Source organism: Psittacula echo, assembly GCF_963264785.1.
Source record: "Psittacula echo genome assembly, chromosome: 1".
NCBI classification, from domain to species: domain Eukaryota; kingdom Metazoa; phylum Chordata; class Aves; order Psittaciformes; family Psittacidae; genus Psittacula; species Psittacula echo.
The window spans coordinates 116212811-116236711 of NC_137735.1; the positions used below are offsets into that span (position 1 = coordinate 116212811).

Sequence of the window (23901 nt, forward strand, 5' to 3'; positions counted from 1 at the left end):
CAATGATAGGACAAGGGGTAATGGGTACAGACTGGAACACAAGAGGTTCCACTTAAACTTGAGAAGAAACTTCTCAGTGAGGGTGACGGAACACTGGAACAGGCTGCCCAGGGGGGTTGTGGAGTCCCCTTCTCTGGAGACATTCAAAACCCGCCTGGACACATTCCTGTGTAACCTCATCTAGGTGTTCCTGCTCCGGCAGAAGGATTGGACTAGATGATCTTTTGAGGTCCCTTCCAATCTCTAGCATACTGTGATACTGTGGTAACTGCTCCCAGTTTCTATACTGGGCATGACGTGCTGTGGTATGGAATACCCCTTCGGCTAGTTTGGGTCAGGTGTCCTGTCTTTGCTTTCTCCCGGCTTCGCCTCCTCCCTGGCAGAGCATGAGACTCAGAAAGCCCTTGGTCAGACTAAACATTACTGAGCAGTAACTAAAAACATCGGTGTTATCAGCGCTGTTCCCAGGCTGAAAGTCAAAAACACAGCACTGCACCAGCTGCTGAGGAGGAAAATGACTGCTACTGCTGAACCCAGGCCACATCTGAGTTTTGCTAAGGCTGTATCAGAGGACATAAGTGATTTATGCGATGTATGGTGTGGTTTTTTTCTCTCATTTGTCCTCTTTGTAGGTGAGAATGGCATGTCTAGTGTAGTTTTGGTTTGGTAATATAATTCCTTATGGAGATCTAAATAGGGCTGTATTTCCTGATTTATTTATTTTAAATAACAGGCTAGTCAAAGCTAGCTAAATTGTACGTTCGGCCCAGAAAAGAGGATGATGTAATGATGGTGTTTATTCTCTGGGAGGGTTGTTTCTCAATTTCATAATGTGATTCCACGAGACACTGAGCTGACATAAGTATCTTTGTGCCAACAGAGGGAATGTCCTTTTTCTGTTTCTTACCTTATTTCATTTCCACACCAAGAGCAAGCTAACCTGGCCAAAACAAGTGGAAGGTTTTCTCCTGGATTAGTGCATTGGGTAGGGTCTGAGAAGGCTCTAAGAAATACCAGAGCCATTGAAAAGGAGATGGTTGGTAGCCAGGGGAAGGGAGGGGAATAGATTGAGGAAGTGGAGGTGCGACACTACAGAGAGCTGTTGGCTGTTTCTGTTCATGGGGAAACTTCAGCCTTATGGTTTTCATCGATATTGTTCTGTCAGCAGTGTAGATTAGGATTCGTCCTACAGCAAGATTTTACTGAGCCTGAGACCATCACATCTTACTTGGCAGCAGTGCAGGCAGCTTAAGCATTCCCCAGCCCTCACTTAGCCGCTTACTCTCATGCTCTGCTAGTCTTGCTGATGTAAGCTCTGTGTGTCATTGTGTGGTGGACAAAACTAGGGGGAGAAAAAGAATTACAGGATAGCAGAAGAAAATCTTCTCCCTCCTAGTTGGGGTCAGTTCCCTTATCTACTACAAGGTGCAGCCCAACCTGGCTCTTGCTTAGAAGGACTGAAAAGCATCACCCAGGGCAGTGCAAGGTGGGACTCTGTAAACCAAAATTACTACCAAAGGTGCATGCGATGCGTGAGCGCACTGCCTGAAAAGTGGAGTCAGCAAGGAAAGTGGGGGGCCTTCATGTAACAGCTTACATTCCTACCTACCTGTGACCTGCTGGCTGTAATTGTTTGGTGGTGTTCCTACTTGATGAAAGCATTAAAAACGGTAGTTTAAGGCTTATGGAACTTCAGCAGTGTTTTTGCTAGCAGTTGTAATTCTCTTGATTGTTGAAATGGTTTTAATTGAATTTACAGGAAAAATATACGTGAGCAGAGCATGCAACGAAGAAGTGTTCCCATTCTGAGGAGAATGGGAAGTGCTTCTGTGTCTCATTGACATAATGATCATAAATGTTCTTTGACATAGGTCTTGGTTTCTTCATAATATTAATTATTGTTTGTGAAACATTTTAAACCACAAACTTATCACAAACAATTTTATGATGATGTTCACAAACGTTTGTTTTTGTTAATTTAGGGCTTTACGGCATGAAAGCAAAACGTACTAAAGAAAGAATTTATAGCCTTGCCTGTATGGAGCATTGCACAGTGTTTCTCCTTAATTCTGCCAGCTGCTAATCATCTTTTGCCGAGTGTGAGATAATTCATATTTCTGTATCAAGATCACATTCCTTGATTCAGGTAGGGAAGTTGCCTGCCAAGAGCCCGCAGCAATCTTCTTTATTTAAACTGTCATTGGGTACCTTAAGTACCCAAAACTAGTGTTTTGTTTCCGCAGGATCTGCCAGTAACAGGCAAAAGCTATGCATTGTTGAAAGAGTCTGTAATACACATACAAAACACAATTTTAAACAAATATTGTGGTCGTTCTTATCAGTGTTTTTTCAACTGCAGTAAAAACTCCTTGTATTCTGTTGTCCTGTATAGAAGTAGAACTGTCAGGCTGATACTTTGTGGTGTTGAAGAGCAGTTTTACCTTACACAACATGTGGGTCATAACATTTTAAGGGAGCAAAGGTAAAACAGTCCTCCAATATGTAGCTTATTTTGCGAAACAAAGATAAATTCACACAAAACTCCAGTTGCCTGTAAATCACCATGTGTACATGTCATTTGAAAGGCTGGTGCACAATTTTAATGCTTGAAAATATCTTCCAAACTGTAAATTTTGCTGTATAATGAACACTTTTTTTATCCTTTACTTAAGCAAAGAAGTGGATGAATTGTTTGAATATGGAAAGTATTCATGCTCATGAAAAATCAGGTATTTTTAGAAAGCAGTGTTTGAAGATGGCTTGGGCAGTAGTTTGACAAGCACTGATGGCGCTGGCAGCTTGAGTGAGCCCTGCAGCAGCTTAATCCCGCTCTCTCATTTGCTTTGATGCGTCTGCTTCTGAGCATTGTGGAGATCAGGACTGAAGGTTTCAGCTATGCTAAGAATAGCCTCTGTTTGTCTGTCTGTTTGCTGGGCTGCTTTTTTAACCTGAATCCGTGTCCTATTCCAGATCACTGAATGACTAACAACCAGTTTTACCTACGAAGCTGAAGGGATAGGAGCAAGTAGGTTGTAAGAGCTGAGACTGGTACCACAAGTAATGCCTTTTGGGGTGAAATGTCAAAATCAGCTTAGACTGATGTGAGCTTGTATTTCTGCTGCAAGGGGAAGTCTTACCCACCACTCTTTCCTCTTATCATACTCACCTCCGCTTACATGTTCTTGACTGCATTTTTCTACTGGTACTAGCATTTACATGGTGGTATGGTTGCAAAATCAGGAAGCTGATCCAGAAGGAACATAAAAGCTCTCAACCTGTTATGCAACAGTACCCTTACTGTCATACAGAGAGATAATTTATAATAATTTGAAGGGGCAACAGATGGACAGGTGGAAAGGAGCATTTTTATGATGGTGTCAATATTGGAAATTATTATTAATACAAAACTGTGGGACGTTCCAGAGTTTTTGAACTGCAAAAAACTGAGGGAGTTACTCGGGAATTTAGACAAAAAATACAGTTTGAAGGTACCTGTAAGCTCAGTGAAAATAAACTCCCTTTGTAATACAAAAAGTTTGGCCTTTCTGATCAAGCCTCTGCAAACAGCAGCTGTTATTTCCTAACTTCTATTGACAAATAATGTGATTATACCCCATTATACCTTTGGCTATAGCATGTGAAGAATTTTTGAAATATAATAGCTGAAACACTTCCACAAATAGTGTCTCAGAGTGCTCAGACAGAGATTTAAGCTTGGTTTAAGATACAGAGCTCGCCAATTTAATGAATTTCATTAATGTTCTCTTAACTTTCTTGATAGTTCCCCAGTATAGAATTGTGTTGCTCTCTTTTTGCTGTTTAACAGAAAAGCAGAACAGAAAAGGCCAATTGCTATGTTTCCGTATCAGAAATTCTTTTGTCACTTTGAATAAGCCATTAAGGTAAAAGTATTTAATTGTAAATGTGGCAGAGCTATGATGAAAGGTATTGTGTCTCATGAACATCAACAGTAATAAATATTCAATCTGATTGACTTACATGGACTTGTCAACAGTGAATTGTTTTACTTAACATGTTTCTAAATTTCAGATTGGAAGGTATTTCAGAATGGGTTTAAACAGTGAAATAAACAGAATTTTCAAACTAGCAGCATTAAGCTGTTAAATTAGATTACAATCATTTGCATACCTTATACAGTAAGAGTGTTAGAGTTTCTGTAGCCTTGTGCAGAGTAATCAGAAGTTGGTGGAACCTGAAGGTTTCAACCATTAGTGTATCCATCCTTAAGGCAGTGTATATGTTGTCAATCCATTCTGTTTGTTTATTCTTTCTAGATTGCCCATTCCCAGGAAGCAGTTTCACAAACACTAATGGATGGGACACCACAACGAATACAGATTGTCCCTGCAGATTCAGGCCTCTCTATACCACAACGTATACAGGTATGCTTCCTCTGATATATGTCAAAAGCAGATAGGAACTATTCACCAGTTTCCACATATGGGTTTTTTTTCATTTGCATATTATTTCCTTTAATGCGGATACTCAGCCCTGGTGGCAGAGACCATTTTTACAGAAACAGGAATAAAACATCACTCCAATGCCTCCCCCCACCTTTTTATTATTTTTTTATCCTAAGAATGTTAAGGTTACAAAATACAATAACTTAACAGAAAATTACTTTCCCTAATGCCGTAAAAACTACAGTGTATATATACATAAAAATACATAAAATATATAAAATACTTTGTAAAAGATGACGAACTTTTATATTTGGTAATTCAGCTGAGTTGTTGGAACTTTTCTACATTTTAGAGCAGGGAGGGAGGGAAGTACTGCATTGTATCATTGATACAAGTGATGAAGAGGTGCAAGGGAAGCTAATGGTCTTAGGAACATACTGGTTTTTGGTTGTCCCAGCCAATGTTACATGTCCCGATATGCTGATTCATGCCTTGCCAGGTAATGATCTCCAATTCAAGTGAGGGTATAAAGTTCTTGGCAGTGTAGGTAGTTAAAACAACATAGATATGTGTGTATGGAGATTAGGAGGATTTGGGGAATTGAATTTTATATTTTTATCCCTTGAAAGTCAATGCAAGTCCTTGCAAATACTTTATTTTTAAATTTCATCCTAGAGAAAAGTATCAACTGCAGAATAAAATTTAAAAAGTATTCTTAGATACCTCTTGTTGCATCCAAAACCACTAATTTCATCAGGGACTGTAGTAATAGGACAAGGAGTAATGGTTTTAAACTTAAACAGGGGAAGTTTAGATTGGATATAAGGAAGAAGTTCTTTACTGTAAGGGTGGTGAGGCACTGGAATGGGTTGCCCAAGGAAGTTGTGAATGCTCCATCGCTGGCAGCATTCCAGGCCAGGTTGGACAGAGCCTTGGGTGTCATAGTCTAGTGTGAGGCATCCCTGCCCATGGCAGAGGGGTTGGAACCAGATGATCTTAAGGTCCTTTCCAACCCGAAGCATTCCATGGTTCTGTGGTTTAAAGTGAGCCAGCTGCTAGTATAATCTTGGCTGCTTTTATTTTTGCTGGCTTCAGTCTTCAACATTTTCCACTGTTTTTTTCCTCTTTTCTGTGCACTGCATTCAAGCTTTCAACCTTCCAAAACTCTTCACAACTGCCTTCATACATGATCTTCTGTACCTGTGCTGTGTTGTACTGGTCCTATCTATCCATCCAGTATATCTTTATTCTTGCAGCTGTCTCTACTCCTTTTCTATGTTTGGTGTGCAGCTATAACTTTTATTAACTAATCAATTAACCACCATCTTTATATGCTTGGTTTTCATTATCAATACCTGTATTCTATAATGACCCTGTGGTGTGAAGCCATTTAATGTAATGTCAGCATCAGGGTCTGAGTGTGGGATGACAACATAAAAATCCCATGAGCCTTTATTGTTGAACAGCAAGACAGTTTTGTTGGTTCAAAGCCAGTGGCAGGCTTCTAACCCTTCTGTGTCACCTTTTTTGTGAAAAGAGAATTACTTTGGTTAGGCACTGTAGTTACTGCAAATATGATGAACACAGAGAATTGTATTTCTAGGGACAGGAACCTTTATATAGTTTTTTAATCCTACTTTGGCCCTTGTCTGTTTTCACCATGCTCGGTTTTTGCTTCAAAATGGATAGGAAGTGCTTTGGGACTGTGGTTGTCTCTTGATATATGTGGAACAGCGCTTAGTCAAATGGCATTCTTCCTGTAATAGGCAGCTACAAATATGTCACCAATATCCATTATAATAAATTAGATATGAGGTAGAACTCACTAGTGAAAGCTTTCCTCAAAGCACAACTTCCATAAAGGGTAAAGTAGTTTGTAGGCTTGTGTACAAATATATTTCAGTGAAATGTTCATAATAAATATTAAATTTATTAATTTTGAGTTTATATGTTCATTCAATATTTTTTCCTTTATTACTTTTAAATGCACATAAAAAATTATTTGAAATACAAAATCCCCAGTAAAATGTTTTAATGTGTTTCATTTGTCAGCCATTATAGGGAATATAAACATTTCTCTAGGATAGAAGTTGAACATCACATTTGTTGTTAAGCAGACATTCCTGTTCAAAACTGGCTCTATCATCAACAGGTGAATTAGTCCTCTGTGTTCAGACACTTTTGTCTTTTTTCAAACACAGAATTTTTGAGGTATTTAATTTATTGAATTATGTTCAAATGGAAGTCAAGACTTGTTAGTGGACAAGGCTTAAAGCAGTAAAGCAGAATACTATCCTCCAGCATGAGCTACTAGGAAGGAGAAAAATAACTGTTACAGCTGAAGCCAGGACAGGTGCTTATATGAAATACATGAGGAAGTAAATTTTTAAGGAGACAGTCCTGCATTAAGATATTCCCATTTTATAACGTTATCCCTTTAGCAATAGTGAGTTTCAGATTATTAAGTAACATAATGAGTTGTTCCCTGAGCTCTGATGGATTCCGTTGAGGAGATAAGTGGTTTTCTTTTTCTCTTTGATTATTTTTTTTTCTCTTATCTCAACATTTAGGTATTGCAAGTTGTTATGCTTTGTTGAACTGTTCCACTTTTCAGAGTCCCATTGTGATTTAGCTGAGTTTTTGCAGGTATATGGCTGTAAGAACCCAGCTGCAGACAGATTGTGCTTAATTGTTTAAACAGGTCTCACTTATTCCTGTCAGTTGTCAAGTGCTTGGCAGTTGTAAAAATCATTTATACAGTTTGAATAGCTCTGTCTAGATACTAAATAAAACTATTCCTACTATATCATGTAGTGAAAACTACCTGGGCATCCTCCTGGAGTTCCAGAAAGCCATTTGAAGAATCACGACACTATTTGTTAAATAGGAGGTGAAGTGACTTGTGTGAAGTAGCAGCGGTTCTTCTACTTAATGTCCTGCTGTATTTGGCTCCAAATACATACTGGTTTTAAATTACAGAGCTGGACTGCGCTAGGAAAAAAAGATAGTTTAACATATATATGCAAAAAATAATTAGAAATTTAGTTCAAATTTGTAAAATTTGTATCTTGACTGTTTGGGGCATTCTGGTTTTTGACCTAGTTTTATACTGTACTTTCTATAAATGTAACTAGAGGAAGTATATGCCTTTTTTGATATACACATAGTTGCACTTTTAAGTATTGCTAGGGAGACAGATTTTAGATACTAATGTCTTTCAAGGATCAGGTTTGGAAATTCAAGAAGCAGCACAATATTCTGTATTTGGCTTTTGTACACGTCTGCACCCTGTTAAGGATAACATGCACTGGAACTCTCCTAATCCACATAAAGTGAATGTGTTTGGGGAGAAGAAGGGAACATCAGTTGCTTTGAAAATAGCCAGAAGTAACACAGGAGAAATTGACTGCAAATGAAGAAAATCTGAATGGAATTAGAAAGTTAATTAGAGAAGGGAATTAAAAGGGCAAGGAAGTTTGCTTTCTGAAGAATACAGAACCAACATAAAAGAATTAAAAGCAGAAATAAGGGACTGCTCTAGTCATGGGGGGTCCTGGACATGTGCATATCTGAAAAAAATAAATGGAAAACCCTGTGTTAATCACGCTGATAGCTATTGTGGGGGCTTTGCATTGTCCTCCCACCTTACACCCCGAATCTCATGATCATTTATGCTCTTTTCTTCTATCTTTAGCGCCTGGAATTCTGTCATCTTACCTACACTTTTCTGTTAAATAGGGTTTTAATTGTTTTGCAGAGAAAAAATTGAAATTTGATCCATTAAAATGTTAATAGTAAAAGGCCATCTGAAGGTAACGTTCCTTTTGTATAGTTTGAAACTCATAATTTCATCCATAATAAAGCCCATATAAATGTTATGGATGGCGAGATGGGCATTAATGTTTGGCTATAGGTAAAAAAAAAAATAATTACAGATTTTATTGATCTGTAATTGAAAAAATAGGTTGTAGGAAACAGCCTTTGTAAGGATGATTCTGCTTAGTCTCCAGAATAAACCAGGCAGTTTTCCATATAGGCGTTTTGATGGAGAAAGGCAGGAAGTGACTAAAAGTGATATTTATAATGGAAGATATAACTAATCTTGATTATTTTCTCTGAGGATTATAATCTTCTGACAAAGTTGGCAAAAAAATGGAGTTTAGTGGAGGATTATTTGATAATGTTTTGCTGTATTTGTGCTTGAAAATAGGTATAAAATGGAAAAAAACTAGTCTGTTGGTCTGTTTCTGGTTATGAATGTAACAAGAAAATAAGTTATTCCTTAAAAAGAAAAAGTGACGAGAGAGATTCTGATTTTACTTATTTTATTTAGGAATATATATGCAGAAAAACAAAAGCCCTCAGAAATTAAGCCTAAAATGTACATATAGATGCAACAACGTTATTGCTTTTCTTGCTGTTTGATGCATACTTTTTTCACTTGGAAGTCTACATTTTTGTTTTTAAGAAGTTTTTGTTAAGCAGCCAAAGCTGGGAGGTGCTAAATACTTTACGTGGTGTGATGCAGTGAATTCAAGAGTTAAGATCTCTCACAACCTGTTGGGTCCAAGGGCTGAGCTGCAGATGTAGCTTGAATTCTGGGTGCTGGATTCGTCAAGGGTTTCAGTAGTGTTGTAAAAGCACCGTCCAGTTGTAAAACTTGAGTATGGACTCAGATTTTGATACCCTTGATTGAAATGTGTTTCCAATATAGTGAAAATGTAAGGTTTCACCTGAGTTTACTTCACTCTTGTGTGACAGAGGGGAAGACAATCCTGCTTCACAGATGTTAAAGGCAAAATTCCTGTTTTCTTCAAGTGCCCAGGTGAACTTAAGTTACCATCACAATTTGAGATAAATGTATTATTAGATTGTCACAGATCAGCAGACGGGCCAGAAGATTCAGATTGTTACAGCACTTGATCAGAGCACAGCAGGCAAGCAGTTCATCTTAACAAATCATGATGGCTCTACCCCAAGCAAGGTGATCCTTGCCAGACAAGATTCCACTCCACGAAAAGTTATCCTGGCAACTCCAGATGCGGCAGGTGTCAACCAACTGTTTTTTGCATCCCCTGATATATCTGCACAACACATCCAGGTAGATAATCCACTTTATTTCATCATTTTGGTTCAAATGGGATGAGAAGAGATGGTTTATTTCCAAATATGTCTGTCTGGGTTCTCCTTTTTCTTTTTTTTTAGTGGTGTACTTTACCTTGCACAAGGTTCAGTGTGGATAGTTAGAAATTATGAAGAAAAGTGATTTCTTTTCTTTTCATAAATTTATTGCTTTTAAAATTTATACCCTGGCTCTTAACATTGGAAAGAGTACTGTTATTTTTACTGTGATTTCGAGCTCCTGCCATACCAGCAGTCCTTTGTTTCTGCTTCATTGACTGTCCATCTGTTTTCATGTATTGTTGAAAAATATACTCTTTTCTCCATTATCACTTAACATTTCACTCCGCTTGTTTTCCTTTCCATATGCTGTTGTAACTGCTGTTCAGCTGTGTGGATTGTACTCCAGGGTAGTTTCTCAAAGAGACTGTGTAGTAGGGAAGAGCCTTACTCAGTTGGGAGGGGAAAATAACACTAAAGATTTGGGGTTTACTAATGCAAGTTTTTAACTCCGTAAACTGGTCCCCAGTGCACCTGACTCCTATGCACATTCTATGTGTCGCTTCCTTAGTCCTCGCCTCCATCTTCCGTATGACTATGCAGAGACAGCCTGGGAGATGTGAGTTTCTTCAGCATAGTGTGAGGTGTCCCTGCCCATGGCAGGGGGGTTAGAACTAGATGATCTTAAGGTCCTTTCCAACCCTAACTATTCTGTGATTCTGTGATTCTTTGAATGAAGTAGGAGGTTACTGCACTCCAGCTAAAGCACAGTTATTGCATATTGTTTACCCATGTACATGTAGTGCTGTTGTTAAAATACGTCAGTGTGGTAGGCCAGGCAACATTAGGATAGCTACAGTCCATTTAAACCACTATCTCAGACTTAAACAATGGCCAGAAACAGTTGCGTGAGGAAAAAATACTGAAAACTGGACAAGTCAGTGGTTCTCCTTCTGAACATACCCTTTCATTTCCATTAGCCAATGATTTAGAGCAACCTCCTGGTTTGGAAATTACAGTGAGACCATCAGATTTGATGGCTGCCAATAAAGTTTAACAACTTTTTTTGTTATTTATATAGACCATATATGCTTTGGTCTGTGTAATATCCTATGGTATAATTGTATGCTATGCAAACAACACTATAGCTGATCTTCTGAGAGAAGTATTCAGTTAGGTGTCTCTTGCACTGTAAGAAACAGCTCTAAAGGATCATACTGTTTTTATAAATCAGTATTATATCCTCTACCAAATAATCTCTTCAACTGAAGACCCCACACCTTTTTAGTTTGCATTCTTCTGGGAGCCAGTCCGTTATTCTGATTCACTACCCACATCTTGCTTAAGCTTAACACATCTTTGTATTATATATTACATTATTTTGTATTTTAAACTTGCAGATCTTTGCAAATGGACATCCAAGATACTTGCTGAAAAGAATTTGATTGTTAAGAATAGGGCAGCAGTAGCAAAAGCCAGTCCCATTGAGAAGCATTTAAGCATTTTTAGTACTATTTTACACTTCGTATTTTAGGTAAACCTCAACAAAAGTATAAACCCAGTGGGATATGATTTAAAGTAATCCATATAAAGAAGAATTTTCAAAGACTATTTAAGAGATTAAAAGTGTGCCACACTGATTTAAAAGGCAAAATTCAGGAATCGAGGAAGTCTGGACTAAAAATTGAAAGTTCTGGTTGTACATTTTGGGCAAAATAGGTTAGTTTGAGAGGCATCAGGGTATCCTGTCTCTTCAGTTAGATTGCTCTATTGTCAGCTAATATGTATGGGTAGAGATTTCTTTTATTCCACTTTTTTTCCACTATTTCGTGAAATACAGAGTACCATTCATTAGTTGTTCAGCTGCATCCTCATTGGGATCTTTCGTATTTTCTCCCCTAAATGAACTTTTCATTTACAATTTCACCTTTGTTGTTGTTGTTCTGTAGCCTTCACTTGAAATGGCCATTTATTTGCTCTGAAAAAAAAACCTCTCATTTATTGCATCTTACCTTTACATCGACTCATTTGGCAAGGCCCTTTCTCCCATCATCTACTTTACCTTCAGTGGCTCTTCTTCATCTTAATAATCATTTTTTATTCTGCATGTTCAAAGTCATTTGATGAGTTCTCAGAGTCTGGGATTTTTATCTCATCATGGTCCAACTCTGTAGCCCTTCTTACGTGGAACATTCCATTTCAGTACAGATTTCATTTATGGAAGGACTTAGAATTTGTTTATATGTATTTTATTTAACATCATGAAAATATATAATGTTAATAATGGCAATTAAAAAGGAATAAAAGATTAATATTCTTTTAACTCATTGATACTGTTTTTCTTAAAAAGATGCTATATAAAAGCAAACTAAATAGATGAATCTCTGAGACAGTATTGTTAACAGAGGCCAACTAGAAAGAAGTATGCTTGTGAAATGTTCCATTATATATCACCTGTACTATCTTCCAAACTTCCTTAAAAAATTCTCTCTCATGAGGTAGGGTCCTTTCTCTTTTGGCAAGTTACCTTTCTTGTCATCAGAGGTCCTGTTTTGAATGTGCAAAGCAAGGATGACAGAAGCTGGCTTCTCGTTAAGACACAGGAGAAGCTAGAAACTCTTCAAACTTCTGAACTATTGTCTCTTTTTAATGGCAAAAATAATTTTTCCTTTTCTGCTTTACATAATTGTCAAGATGATTTTTGGTTGTTACTCATTATATGTGTGTTCCTTTTTCAAATTGAATTTCTGATGTGCTTTATGTTGCAGTGGGATAGGGTTTTTAAAGATAAAATGGAAGGCTATAGTGCCTACCCCCTGTAGTGCTGGGGCTCTGATATTATGTGCTTAATGAAGCTTTACAGGTACCAGAGATAAATGAATGAGATGAGAAAAGAGAACTGTAATAATGTCAAACTGTTACTGAAAGCGTAACTATAGACCACTTGACAGTTAATGGTAGTGTCCAGAGTACGTTTTCTGTAGATCCACCATTTATGTGTATTATAAAAAAAGGAGTTAATAAACCTGAATGTAGATATCAGAGCCTTTACAAGGGATTTCTTTTGTTCCATCTGTGTAATTCTTCAGTCTCTTTCGTACTATGAACAGGTCATTAGGATATAAACAGAAAATTGAACAAAAGGTAAGAGTACGCAGATGCTCAGTGTTTTTCAGAATGTCAGCCCATTTTGCAGTGGTAATATTTAGACAAATGAAATCTTGAAATCTGAAGTATTACAAGTAAAACTCTTGTTCCATCCTGAAAAGGAGCACAGTGGCATGGGAGGTTGCTCCCTTCTGTCTATGAAGACTGTAAAATGTAGTCAGGAAAGCCTTATACTTTTTACATTTGGTCCCCCGACTTAGAGCAGAACCAGAAGCATGAGATATATTTTAATCTTTCTCAATGGTAAGAAAAAATGAAATACTTTCACACTTTTTTCCAGATTTTAACAGACAACTCCCCCAGTGAACAGGGCCTAAATAAAGTGTTTGATCTGTGTGTTGTGTGTGGAGACAAGGCATCAGGTATTTACGTTTTCTTTCCTTTTTTATTTTAATGTGGTACAATTTTCTAAAAGCAATCTAGAATTCCTCTGAAGCTGTATAACAGTTTGCATACATTTATCTCTGTGTGCTCAAACAGAAAGGATGCACTATTCCTTCAGTGAAGAATTGCACTGAAGAGGGCTCTGGTGTCCATGGGTGGGATTAATCATACTTTACATCATGAATGTAATGTTTTATACCAGATAATTTTTGCTTTTTTTTTATTTAGGCTGGTGCATTTAATTTTCTATTATAGAAATTTGGCTGATAAAATTACTTAAGCAACAATGTTGAGAGATTTTTCTTCCTTAAAATGAGTTCATGCAGTGAACTTTGTTACTGTTGACAGGTTCACTTAAAATCTATGAGAAACCTGTTCACTATTTTAAATATGGAACCAGTAGGCAAGGAAGACTTTGCAATTATATGAAAACAAAAAGCTGCTATGAGATTTTTGCAGGACAGTTGGTTATTTGAAGAACCATGATTAAAATTGTAAAAATGCATTTTAATTCCAGTAAAAAAATAAGCTTAAGAATGGTATATTCATATATTGCCAAAGTAGAGTGCTAAGGTAAGAAAAGTGTTTTATGCACTGCATTTTGTGTAATGATATTAAGAGACTGAAAAGAAATAGAGTGGGAGCAGCGCACTGGAGAACTGTCTCCCACATTCCCTTTACATGTGCGCCTGCCATGAGGTGTTCCAGATCTGTCCAAGCTGGAATTACTGAGAGAATGTCTTTTCTTTTTTATCAAAAGAAATAGAGAGGGCTGCTCCTCAGCATGGTTTACCTGAAGGCTCCTTTTCCTTTGCACTTTCTTTGTTGCGGAAGATAATGAGGTCTAACTTTGCTCTTTACTTACTTAGCTAAAATTAGTCTAAGTAGGGAAATGGTTGCTCCATTAGAAGATTCATGTGGTTTATCAGTGAAGTCTCTATGACGGACCTCCAGTAATATCAAAATAGGACAAGTGCAGTTAAATGCTCCTTTTGGGAAGTGATGGAAATAAAGTGTATAGAGATGAGGGGCCAGAGGAAAGAAGTTCTTAATGTTGTCTTATCATCATGAGAAGTAGTAGGATGGGAAGTGAACTTCCTAGACAATAAAACCAGTTAAGATTTTCCTACTGCAGCAAAGTCTAGCATTCAAGATGCTTTATAAGATTCCCATCTTAACAGTGTGCTAATATAATTGTGATAAAGGAGTCTAGAAAACCTCTTAAGAGTTCTAGAAACTTCAGGCAGGTGAGATTGATGTACCTAAAAAAAGTTTGTGAGCAGTGAGAAAAGAATCTAAAGATATATTTTCCCTTAAATGAGTTCGTATTTGAGATTTATTTCTGTAATGTGCCTTACTTAGTTCCAACAGCAGCCATAATGTCTCTGCAGTGTATATTTTGGGTGCTTGTCAGGGATCTTCAGGTTTAGAATACTTTTTTTCTTCAGGATCATTGCATTAAAATTGTTGGAATTGCCAAGCATGCCTTAGTCAAAACCAGTGCTTTTTGGTAATACTTGTATTTTGTGCTCTAGCAGAGGAAAAATGATTTGCTGCTGAAAATATTTTTTAAACTTGACTTTTTTCTGCAGTGTATCCTACAATTTTTATATGTTAGTATTGAATATTGGAAAATCCACAGAAGAACTGATTAAAAACAAATCATCTAGCTATTTCAGATATTTCTTTCATTGAAGTTTTACTGAAAGAACTAAAGATATAACATTCTCCTGTTAGGAAAATGAAAGAGGAAAGTAGAGCTTTGAAGTGATTACCTACTGCTGTCAGATGCTGTTTGCACTTTCCGTGGTTCCACTAGATTTAATGCATACAATTTTGATAGCTGAATTTGTAATGAGCAGTAACAGGGCTTTGCTGTAGGGTCATATAAAAAGAAATTGCTAAAGAATGTATAAATTAAGAGTTTCTTCTGTGTTCTTGCTATCCAGTTTTCTTACCTCTTTTAATGCTGCTGTCAACACATTCAGAAGAATGTAATAAGCAACTTGTCTATTTGTGAAATCTGTCCTGTTTAAGTGCACTGAACTAGAACAGTGGTTCACTTGCTTTTTTAGCGTAATCTTACAGCCACGATATACATTAAGATCTGTAACCCATGGGGAGAAAAAGTGATCTTTTTTCTGCATAAAAGAGCAAATACTTCTGTTTTAATAGATACAAACTAAACAAAATTAATATTACAGTATAAAATTAATGTCGTGATTTATGTTGTTCTGTAACCAGGGCGTCACTATGGAGCAGTAACTTGTGAGGGATGCAAGGGATTCTTTAAAAGGAGCATACGGAAGAATTTAGTTTATTCATGCCGAGGAACAAAAAACTGTGTCATTAACAAACGCCACCGGAATCGATGTCAGTACTGTAGGCTGCAGAGATGCATCGCGTTTGGGATGAAACAAGATTGTAAGTGGGGATAAGTGTAAATTATTTTAGCTGGCAGCTATGTTAAAGTTTGTGCTGTATTAATGTAAATTGTTGTCTTGGTGTCCTTCTACCTTCTTGTCACCTTTTCCACAACTGAGATTACTGGCAATTGCTGTTAACTTTTAGCAAAGCTCTACAGAGACAGTTGCTCACAAGGCAAAGATCCATAGTGATCCAGAGTTCACTTCCTACCGGTTCCTTTAGATTTCAAGTTTCTTTTTAGATTTCCATACATTGGATATAGTAATACTGCAATACCACAGCAGTATCACAATGCTAAATGCGCAGAAAATCAAGCAATTCACAAATTGTTTGAATACTACCACATTGTTGATAAACAGACAGTATTAGTCTTGCGCTCTGCTGTATGTCATCCAGCTAATTTTTGCTGACCCTCTTGAACCTCTGTGGGCATCCTCTCCTTACAGCCCTGCTTCTGTCAGCAGAAACCAGGAAAATTTTTCCAGCACAGAGGAAATGAATTCAGAAAAGAAGGAAAAGCTGGAACAGTGAAAATGGATCTTTGCCTTTTTACCTTCTAGTTCAGCTGGCAGTATTTTGCCCCTCCACAGAAGACTTTTCAAGCAGAACAAAATCGCTGGGGTTGGGGATGAGAAGGCAGGAAAAGGATCTCTGGGTCGTGGGGGAGTACCAGCTGGAGGAGAGGATTGTTCTGGGATAAGAAGTTTCATTCTTCAGTGGAGTGGGGAGAGGAAGGAAAACTCAGCACCACCTTGTACTGTAGATCCCTCAGTGGAGTTATTTGTCCCTTGAAGTCTTGGCCCGTTGACAGCAAGCTCAGATCCAGCTAGAGAGCACAGGGTTAGCAAAGGTAAATAAAACTTTGGCCTCCAGCTCCCAGGCTTTCAAAGTATGTTAGTGGGTTACAGGCTAGCTTTAATAGTATTGTCAATACTTGATGATGTTATGATGTTTGGGTTTATGATACTTAGTGTTGTGGTTTAAGCCCAGGCCGTAAATTAGAACCACGCAGTCTGCTTCCCCCCCCACCCCCCCCAGAGGGATGGGGAGGAGAATCGAAAGAATGTAACTCCCACGGGTTGAGATAAAAACAGTCCAGTAACTAAGGTATAACACAAATCACTACTGCTGCCACCAATAATAATAATGATAAGAGAAATAACAAGGGAAGAAAATACAATACCGCCCGCCGGAAATGAGCCCGACAGAAAAGAGAGACGTGCCCTTCCAGGTAACTCCCAGTTACATCCCCCGGCATGACGTGCTGTGGTATGGAATACCTCTTTGGCTAGTTTGGGTCAGGTGTCCTGTCCCTGCTTCCTCCCGGCTTCTCCTCCTCCCTGGCAGAGCATGAGACTCACAAAGTCCTTGGTCAGGGTAAACTTTCTGACCAGCAACTGAAAACATTGGCTTTATCAGTATTATTCCGAGGCCGAAAGTCAAAACCACAGCGCTGCACCAGCTACTAAGAAGGAGAAAAACTGACTGCTGCTGCTGAACCCAGGACACTTAGCAATGTAAAAATTCAGTTAGCATCACAGTCTACTACTAACTTGAAAGCTTTTACATTTTTCTCTTTCGTTGCACATTTTCCAAGTCTACATAATTGAAGAAAAGAAGTCTGTTTTTTTCCTATTTGCCTTTGTGTTCTAAAATAATGAGCATTCAGGATTCTCTTTATAGGCTCAAATAGTTTCTATGTGCAGTATAATATTAAAGAGGCTGTGACAGCCAGTAGCCAGTGCTTATCACGCTGGTGAACTGGCGCATACTTTAAACTACATATAGGTTTATGGGTTGTAACTCTCTTTCAGGATCTTATTCCAATCTATAGAATAACTTGCACCACTTTAAAAATGTGGAAAAACAACTTACGGCATATTTTTAAAAGAACAGTACTGTGTAAATATGTTTTATAAATTTAAGTTTTACAGTAATAATGCTGTTAGGTTATTTTGCCAGAAATTAGATTTTCCATTTAGACTGTTAAACTGTTGAAGTTTTCCTATTTTTGGCTTTATTCTGTACACCTAGAGAGTTCCCCATAGTGTGTAATACTGTAAGTTTCATTTTGATGTTCTCTAATCCATTCAAAGCAGGGTGATGTATCTGTAAACTAAAGCCCAGATTAATTCCACCTAGTTTCACTGAGCAATTCAAACTGAAAATCTGCTGCTTCTCTGAAATCAGTGATCGTGAGTCAGGATGTCACCCAGATCTTAAATGATCTGAACTGAACTTTGTCAAAGTCCCTTTCCCTCTGTATTGTCCAAAGTCCTAACTGAGAAGCGTCTTTAAGTGCATCAAGTTATGTGGGTTCAACTCAGACCCACAATCCATGGATAAACAGTGCCATGAATCCCCTACAAATGTACTGAGACTGTGGGATAGTGATATTGAGGGAAGGAAAAGCTGTAAGCCTCCACTTAAAATCCAAATTAAGAATAAGGTATAAGGGGATTTCTTGCTTTATTGGAACTTGAAAAATGTAGTGTCTATATGTTTAGTCTCAGACTTTGACTACTACATCATTTCATTAAGAACAAATCAAATTCAGGTTATATTTTTAGGCAAGTTGTTAGCTTATTGGTTATAGGATCTTTTTAAAGTTATTTTGAGAATCATTATTAAAATTGCAGATTAAATACAGAGAGGAAAAGGGGATTATTTCTTAGTCTGTAATTTGGGATGTGACTTAATAGTTGCATATTTTTTTTATTAGCTGTGCAGTGTGAGAGGAAACCTATTGAAGTGTCAAGAGAAAAATCTTCGAACTGTGCAGCTTCCACAGAAAAGATCTACATTCGGAAAGATCTTCGTAGTCCATTAGCTGCAACTCCAACTTTTATAACAGACAATGAAACAGCAAGGTATGTACATTCTACTCAGAAGCAGCCATCTCTCCTGAAAGAGGAAAAACTAACATGAATCAAAATTAAAGTGTGTGCTGTTTTCTGTCAGATCAACAGGTCTGCTGGAATCGGGAATGTTGGTTAACATTCATCAGTCTGCAATAAAAACTGAGCCTACTGTAATGATGACTCCAGAAAAGGTATCTGATGATATGACTGTAGGGTGTTCTGTTTTGTTATTGTAATGGATGGGAACCTAGCTGACAGTTGATTCCCACTCATGACTGAGAGACACAACAAAGTATGTTTTTGAGCAGTATTTGATAAAGTATATATATTTATGTTCATTATGACTATTTATTAGAAAGAGACAGGAAAACAGAAGGGTACAGGTGTTCTCTGACCTTCATACTTGGCTGCACCGGGGTGCCTGGCCAGTGCTCTCAGTGTGGACAACAGTGAGATGAGAAACTGCGTGGCCCCACAAGTAAACAATTACAGATCTGGCATAAAGCTGGTTATTTTTCTAAAGGTATAAGAGTGGGACCCTCTTGTAGCTGAATCCGAAGCCTCACCTATGGGTGGACACACCGCATAGGAATTTTCCCAATTATCTGGAACTCCTGGCATCGGCTGCAACAGGGCTTCCCAGCTTGAAGCATGGGCCTGGATGATGAGACAGTGGTAATTGGTGATGTATTTCTTCTTAATTGCTGTTCTCTCTGTGCAGTAATGATTTGATGTATTGCTAATTTTCCTCTTTGCTATACATATATCTATATCTGATTTGCTTTATTGTGCTTGTTTACTATAAATATATATATATAGATATATAGCTGATTCATGTTGGTATGCTTGTTTGCTTTAGTGTACTTTTTAATAAACTGTGTGTGTTACATGGCTAGTGCGGGATCATTTTGTTGAGCACCCTGCCTGTTCGCAGAACAGTTGTGCTTCTGTTTTGTTAAATTCATTTTTAGAACACTCCTTTACAAGATTAGCCAGTGTTGTAAATGCTTTCTCTTCTGAAGAATGATTCTCATATAGAATGCCTCATGTAGAAGAACATACTGTCATACAGAGGAATTCTGTTCTCATCTAGAAGAATGCCTCCCATAGTAAAAATACTAAAAACTCTGCAAAGTAAATGCCTTCTTCCACCTTTTTAGAGAGCTTTAAAGGCTGCATTATTTTATTCTGTAATGGGAAGTCCTGACACCTGGATATTCCTTTTGTAGCAATAAAATGAGGTGTTTGCAAAATCTCACATGGGATTATCTATCACAGTGCATTTCATAAATACTATTAGTTTTTTTTCCTACAAATCACTAATTTTTTGTAAAGCTAATAAGAGCTATCTCAGGAATAATCTTATTTCCAAGCTGGTTTTCATTTGTTTCCATTTTGTTACACTTACTGATCCCCTAAAGCTATGGAGTAACTTCCCTACACATGCACAATAGGAAGCTTGTATTTTTCTAGCTGATACTAAATTATCTGTTTTCCTGTGTTTTGCATCACTTGATCTGTCTGCAAAGGGGCCCATCAAAAGTTGTTTATTCCATTTCACATTAAAATTACATTAAATCATAAATTAAATCACATTAAAACATAATATTATATTATATATATTATTTTATATATATATATATATATTATTATATTATATATATATTTTTTGTGGGCCATGGTGGGAGACGTCTTACTGCCTCTGAGCTGCTGCTCACTACTGAATCACTTTGCTCCCTTGCAGTTAAATAAAGACATAAAACTCATAAAGGCTACAACAGAATTCTTTTTCTGCTTGCTTTTAGAGGTGACTTTTTATCTATTTCTTCTTTTCAAACATTCTTGTACCCTATTGCTACTGACTCATTTACACAAGGAAGGAAGATAAAAATATAATCTAGTGTGAACCCAGGACAACTCTTATAGTCCAGTGGCTGACTACTGAGTGGAGATCATAACTTCTCATTTTGCATTTGCTTACCATTTGTAGCATTCTTTCTGAAATTACTAGACAGTTATTGATTGTAAAAGTACATGTTTAAATGTTTCATATTTTAGAAGTAGTGCACTGTCTAATTGCTGCATTATGATCACCCATTAACTAAAGCAAATAATTTTCTTACAGGTCTCTTCACATGCTCAATTCATTTATGTAGAAGTTAGATTCTTCTATTGCAAGTTAACTGCTGCTAATATGAGAGAATTAAGCACTCTACTTTTTCCGTTAGGTTGAAGCATGTCAGGGAGATCTAAGTACGCTGGCAAACGTGGTGACTTCATTAGCAAATCTCAGTAAATGTAAAGACATGTCACAAAGCAGTACAGACTTATCTATGATTGAGAGCTTAAGTAATGGAGATGCATCATTATCTGAACTCAAGCAAGACGAACAAGCTAGTACTGATGTTTCAAGGTAAGGCATGTTACACTTGAAAAAGAGTATTCTTTTTGAGAAGGTCTGTCAATTCAGACCATTAATTAAATCCTTACAATGAAGAAAAGTTATGTGCATTAAGAATAATAGTAATAGCAGCCTAAGCTCATATAGAACATAAATCTTGTGAGACTCTTCCACGTGAAATCGTAATTAAATTATTTAATTTGTTCTACTCAAAATTAATTTCAATGTGTTACAGCTGATTTTCTTACCTTTTGGTTGGCCTTAATGTGTGTTAGATCTTGTACTACAGTCTTAGGACCTTTAAGCATCCTGGGAAGCTGTTTTTTACAGATCCCATCTGTGTAATTAGTTTAATGCCTGTAACTGTTAATCGCCTTAAAAGCTTGAAAAACATTTTCTTTCTACACAGAATTCCCACCATCAATACAAACACATTCACTGAATGTCATAGAATCAGAGAACAGTGTGGGTTGGAAGGGTCTTTAAATATCATTATTCAACCCCCCTGCCACAGGCAGGGGCACCTTCCACTAGACCAAGTTGCTCAAAGCGCCATCCAGCCTGGCCTTGAACACTGCCACGGATGGGACAGCCACAACTTCTCTTGGGCAACCTGTTCCAGTGTCTCACCACCCTCAGTAAAGAACTCCTTCCTAATACCTAACCTAAATCTACCCTCTGTGAGTTAAAGCCATTCTCTCTTGTCCTGTCACTACTTGGTCTTATAAGTCCTTCTCCAGATTTCTCGTAGGGCCCCTTTAGGTACTGGAAGGCTGCTCTAAGGTCTCCTGGAGCCTTTTCCAGGCTTAAAAAGCCCAACTCTCTCAGCCTGTCTTCATAGGAGAGGCACTTCAAACCTTTGATCATCTTTGTGGCCTCCTCTAAACTTGCTCCAAGTAGCTCCAATATATTTCAGACTTGTGGTTTGCACTGGTTTTAACAGAGCCATTTTGGTGAGCATATGTGTAAGATACTCTGTGTAGTCAATCACAGTCATGTTCTTCCTTGGTTCTCATCTCATGGAAGATTCTGACAGGTGTCCAAGTAATACTCCTTTACACACCATCTACATTGTATGTGCTGCTTTAAAAATGTGTATGTGGTGTAAATCCATCAAAGAAGAAAAGATTGGTATATAGTGAAGTTGCTTGTTGTCATGTTTTAAGCCCAGCCAGCAACCCAGAACCACATAGACACTCGCTCACTCCCCACCTTTCTCCCCCCTGCTCCCGGAGGGATGGGGAGGAGAATCAAAAGAATGTAATTCCCACAGGTTGAGATAAGAACAGTCCAGTGACTAAGGTATAACACAAACCACTGCTGCTACCACCAATAATAATAATGATAAGGGAAATAACAAGGGAAGAGAATACAACCACTCACCACCCGCCAACTGATACCCAGCCCAACCCAAGCAGTGGTTTAGCACTTCCGGGTAACTGCCCCCAATTTATATAGTGGGCATGACGTGCTGTGGTATGGAATACCTCTTTGATTAGTTTGGGTCAGATGTCCTGTCTCTGCTTCCTCCTGGCTTCCCCTCCTCCCTGGCAGAGCATGAGACTCAGAAAGTCCTTGGTCAGGGTAAACATTACTGAGCAGTAACTAAAAACATTGGTGTTATCAGTGCTGTTCCCAGGCTGAAAGTCAAAAACACAGCACTGCACCAGCTACTAAGAAGGAGAAAAATGACTGCTACTGCTGAACCTAGGACACTCATACTGACTGAACCACTTAATGTGGTTTTGGGCAACCTGATCTATTTCAAGATGTCCTTGCTCATTGCAAGGGGGTTGGACTAGATGACCTCTGAAGGTCCCTTCCAACCCAAACTGTTCTTATTCTATGAAATAACAATATTTCCCCTATGGTTTCTACTGCTTTGTATATTATGCAAGCAGGATGCATTTTTTCTGCTCCTTTCTTTCTATGCTGCTTAGAAAGTCAAATGTGACATTATTTGGTGTTGATCTGACCTTTTGCTGTGTCATCCTAGGTGAAGAATATAAGAATATGCTGTTTAAATAGTATTGTTGTACGTGCTGATAAACTTCATTTCAGTAGTACAGATTTTCAAAAAGCTATGCTAATCTTTTGTTTTGTTATTTCCTGGCACTTTCAGATACTTGCTTTTGCCAACTTCAGTTTCTCTGTTCAGTTTTAAACATCTATGAAAAGGCATCCAGTTCTCTCAGCCAGAGAGCTTGAAAGAGCTCTGACTCAGCTTAATGTGTACCCTTGTCCAATAGGCTACCTGACAGATTTACAGTGGGGAGGTTCAAGTTAAATACTTCTGTGAAAGGAAGCAGAAGTCAGCAAATCAGAAACTAAAATTTTTCATATAAATCTTTGCCAGGCCCTATGCCAGCTTGATCTAACAGACACAGATGTTCACAGAAGAAAAGGAGTTTAAGGGATTTCAAGAAGCAGGTTTTATCCATCTTTATTTTTCTTGTATTTAACAATATTCCATTGCTGAAATTCAGATCTTCTAGCAGAAGTCCAATAACACAGTTTCTGTGGCTTACCATGAATGCATTCCCTTTATGCCTACTTTCTGTATGCTGGAGACAGAAAGTGTCCCAGGTGTGTCTGTGTAGTCCACTTCCATCTATTCAGTCCACTTGTGCCTGCCCCAGTTGCCCTCATGTACTCATCAAGGTATACAGGCTAATGTAGGGCCTAAACCTAGTTCATTTACCATCACAAGCCTGAGGCAGTGTCAGCAGTTCTTTTATTGTGATGTTTTGTTTGGATTTAAATTATGTCAAATTATGTCAAATATAGTAATTATGTCAAATATAGTAAACATTTAGAGGTTTTAAAATGTTAATGAATTTAGATAGCTAAGAACTGTGGGGGAAGAGAAGGTGGCAAAGTTCTAGACTGGACTATTATCAAGCAGCAAAATAACAACTAATCTATATCTGTGCTTGTCCTGACATCTCCCCTGTAATGTTTGTGCATGTGGCAGAACTCACTGCCCCACATCAAAGGGTACTAAGGATGGTATTGAAAGCATGAGAGTGCTTTCTCTCACATATTTAAAAATTGTCTTTTCAAGGTAAGTTGAATCACCTAACCACAATAAAAATCTGCAAAATCTATATGTGCA

The 23901-nt window shown here is 37.8% G+C and overlaps 1 protein-coding gene across 6 annotated transcripts in view; it reads left to right on the forward strand.

Annotated features, from left to right (window-relative positions):
* The window catches only part of NR2C1 (nuclear receptor subfamily 2 group C member 1), a 56835-nt gene that overhangs the window by 21011 nt on the left and 11923 nt on the right, over window positions 1-23901 (forward strand). For 5 of the 6 annotated variants that reach the window (XM_080637946.1, XM_080637945.1, XM_080637948.1 and 2 more), the window contains 6 exons: window positions 4296-4403; window positions 12994-13075; window positions 15342-15521; window positions 18247-18394; window positions 18486-18576; window positions 20614-20798. In XM_080637946.1, coding sequence (XP_080494072.1) covers window positions 4296-4403; window positions 12994-13075; window positions 15342-15521; window positions 18247-18394; window positions 18486-18576; window positions 20614-20798 — 794 coding nt within the window. Of the gene's footprint in view, window positions 1-4295; window positions 4404-9294; window positions 9526-12993; window positions 13076-15341; window positions 15522-18246; window positions 18395-18485; window positions 18577-20613; window positions 20799-23901 lie in introns of all 6 variants that reach the window. The other variant, XM_080637950.1, reaches the window with a different exon arrangement.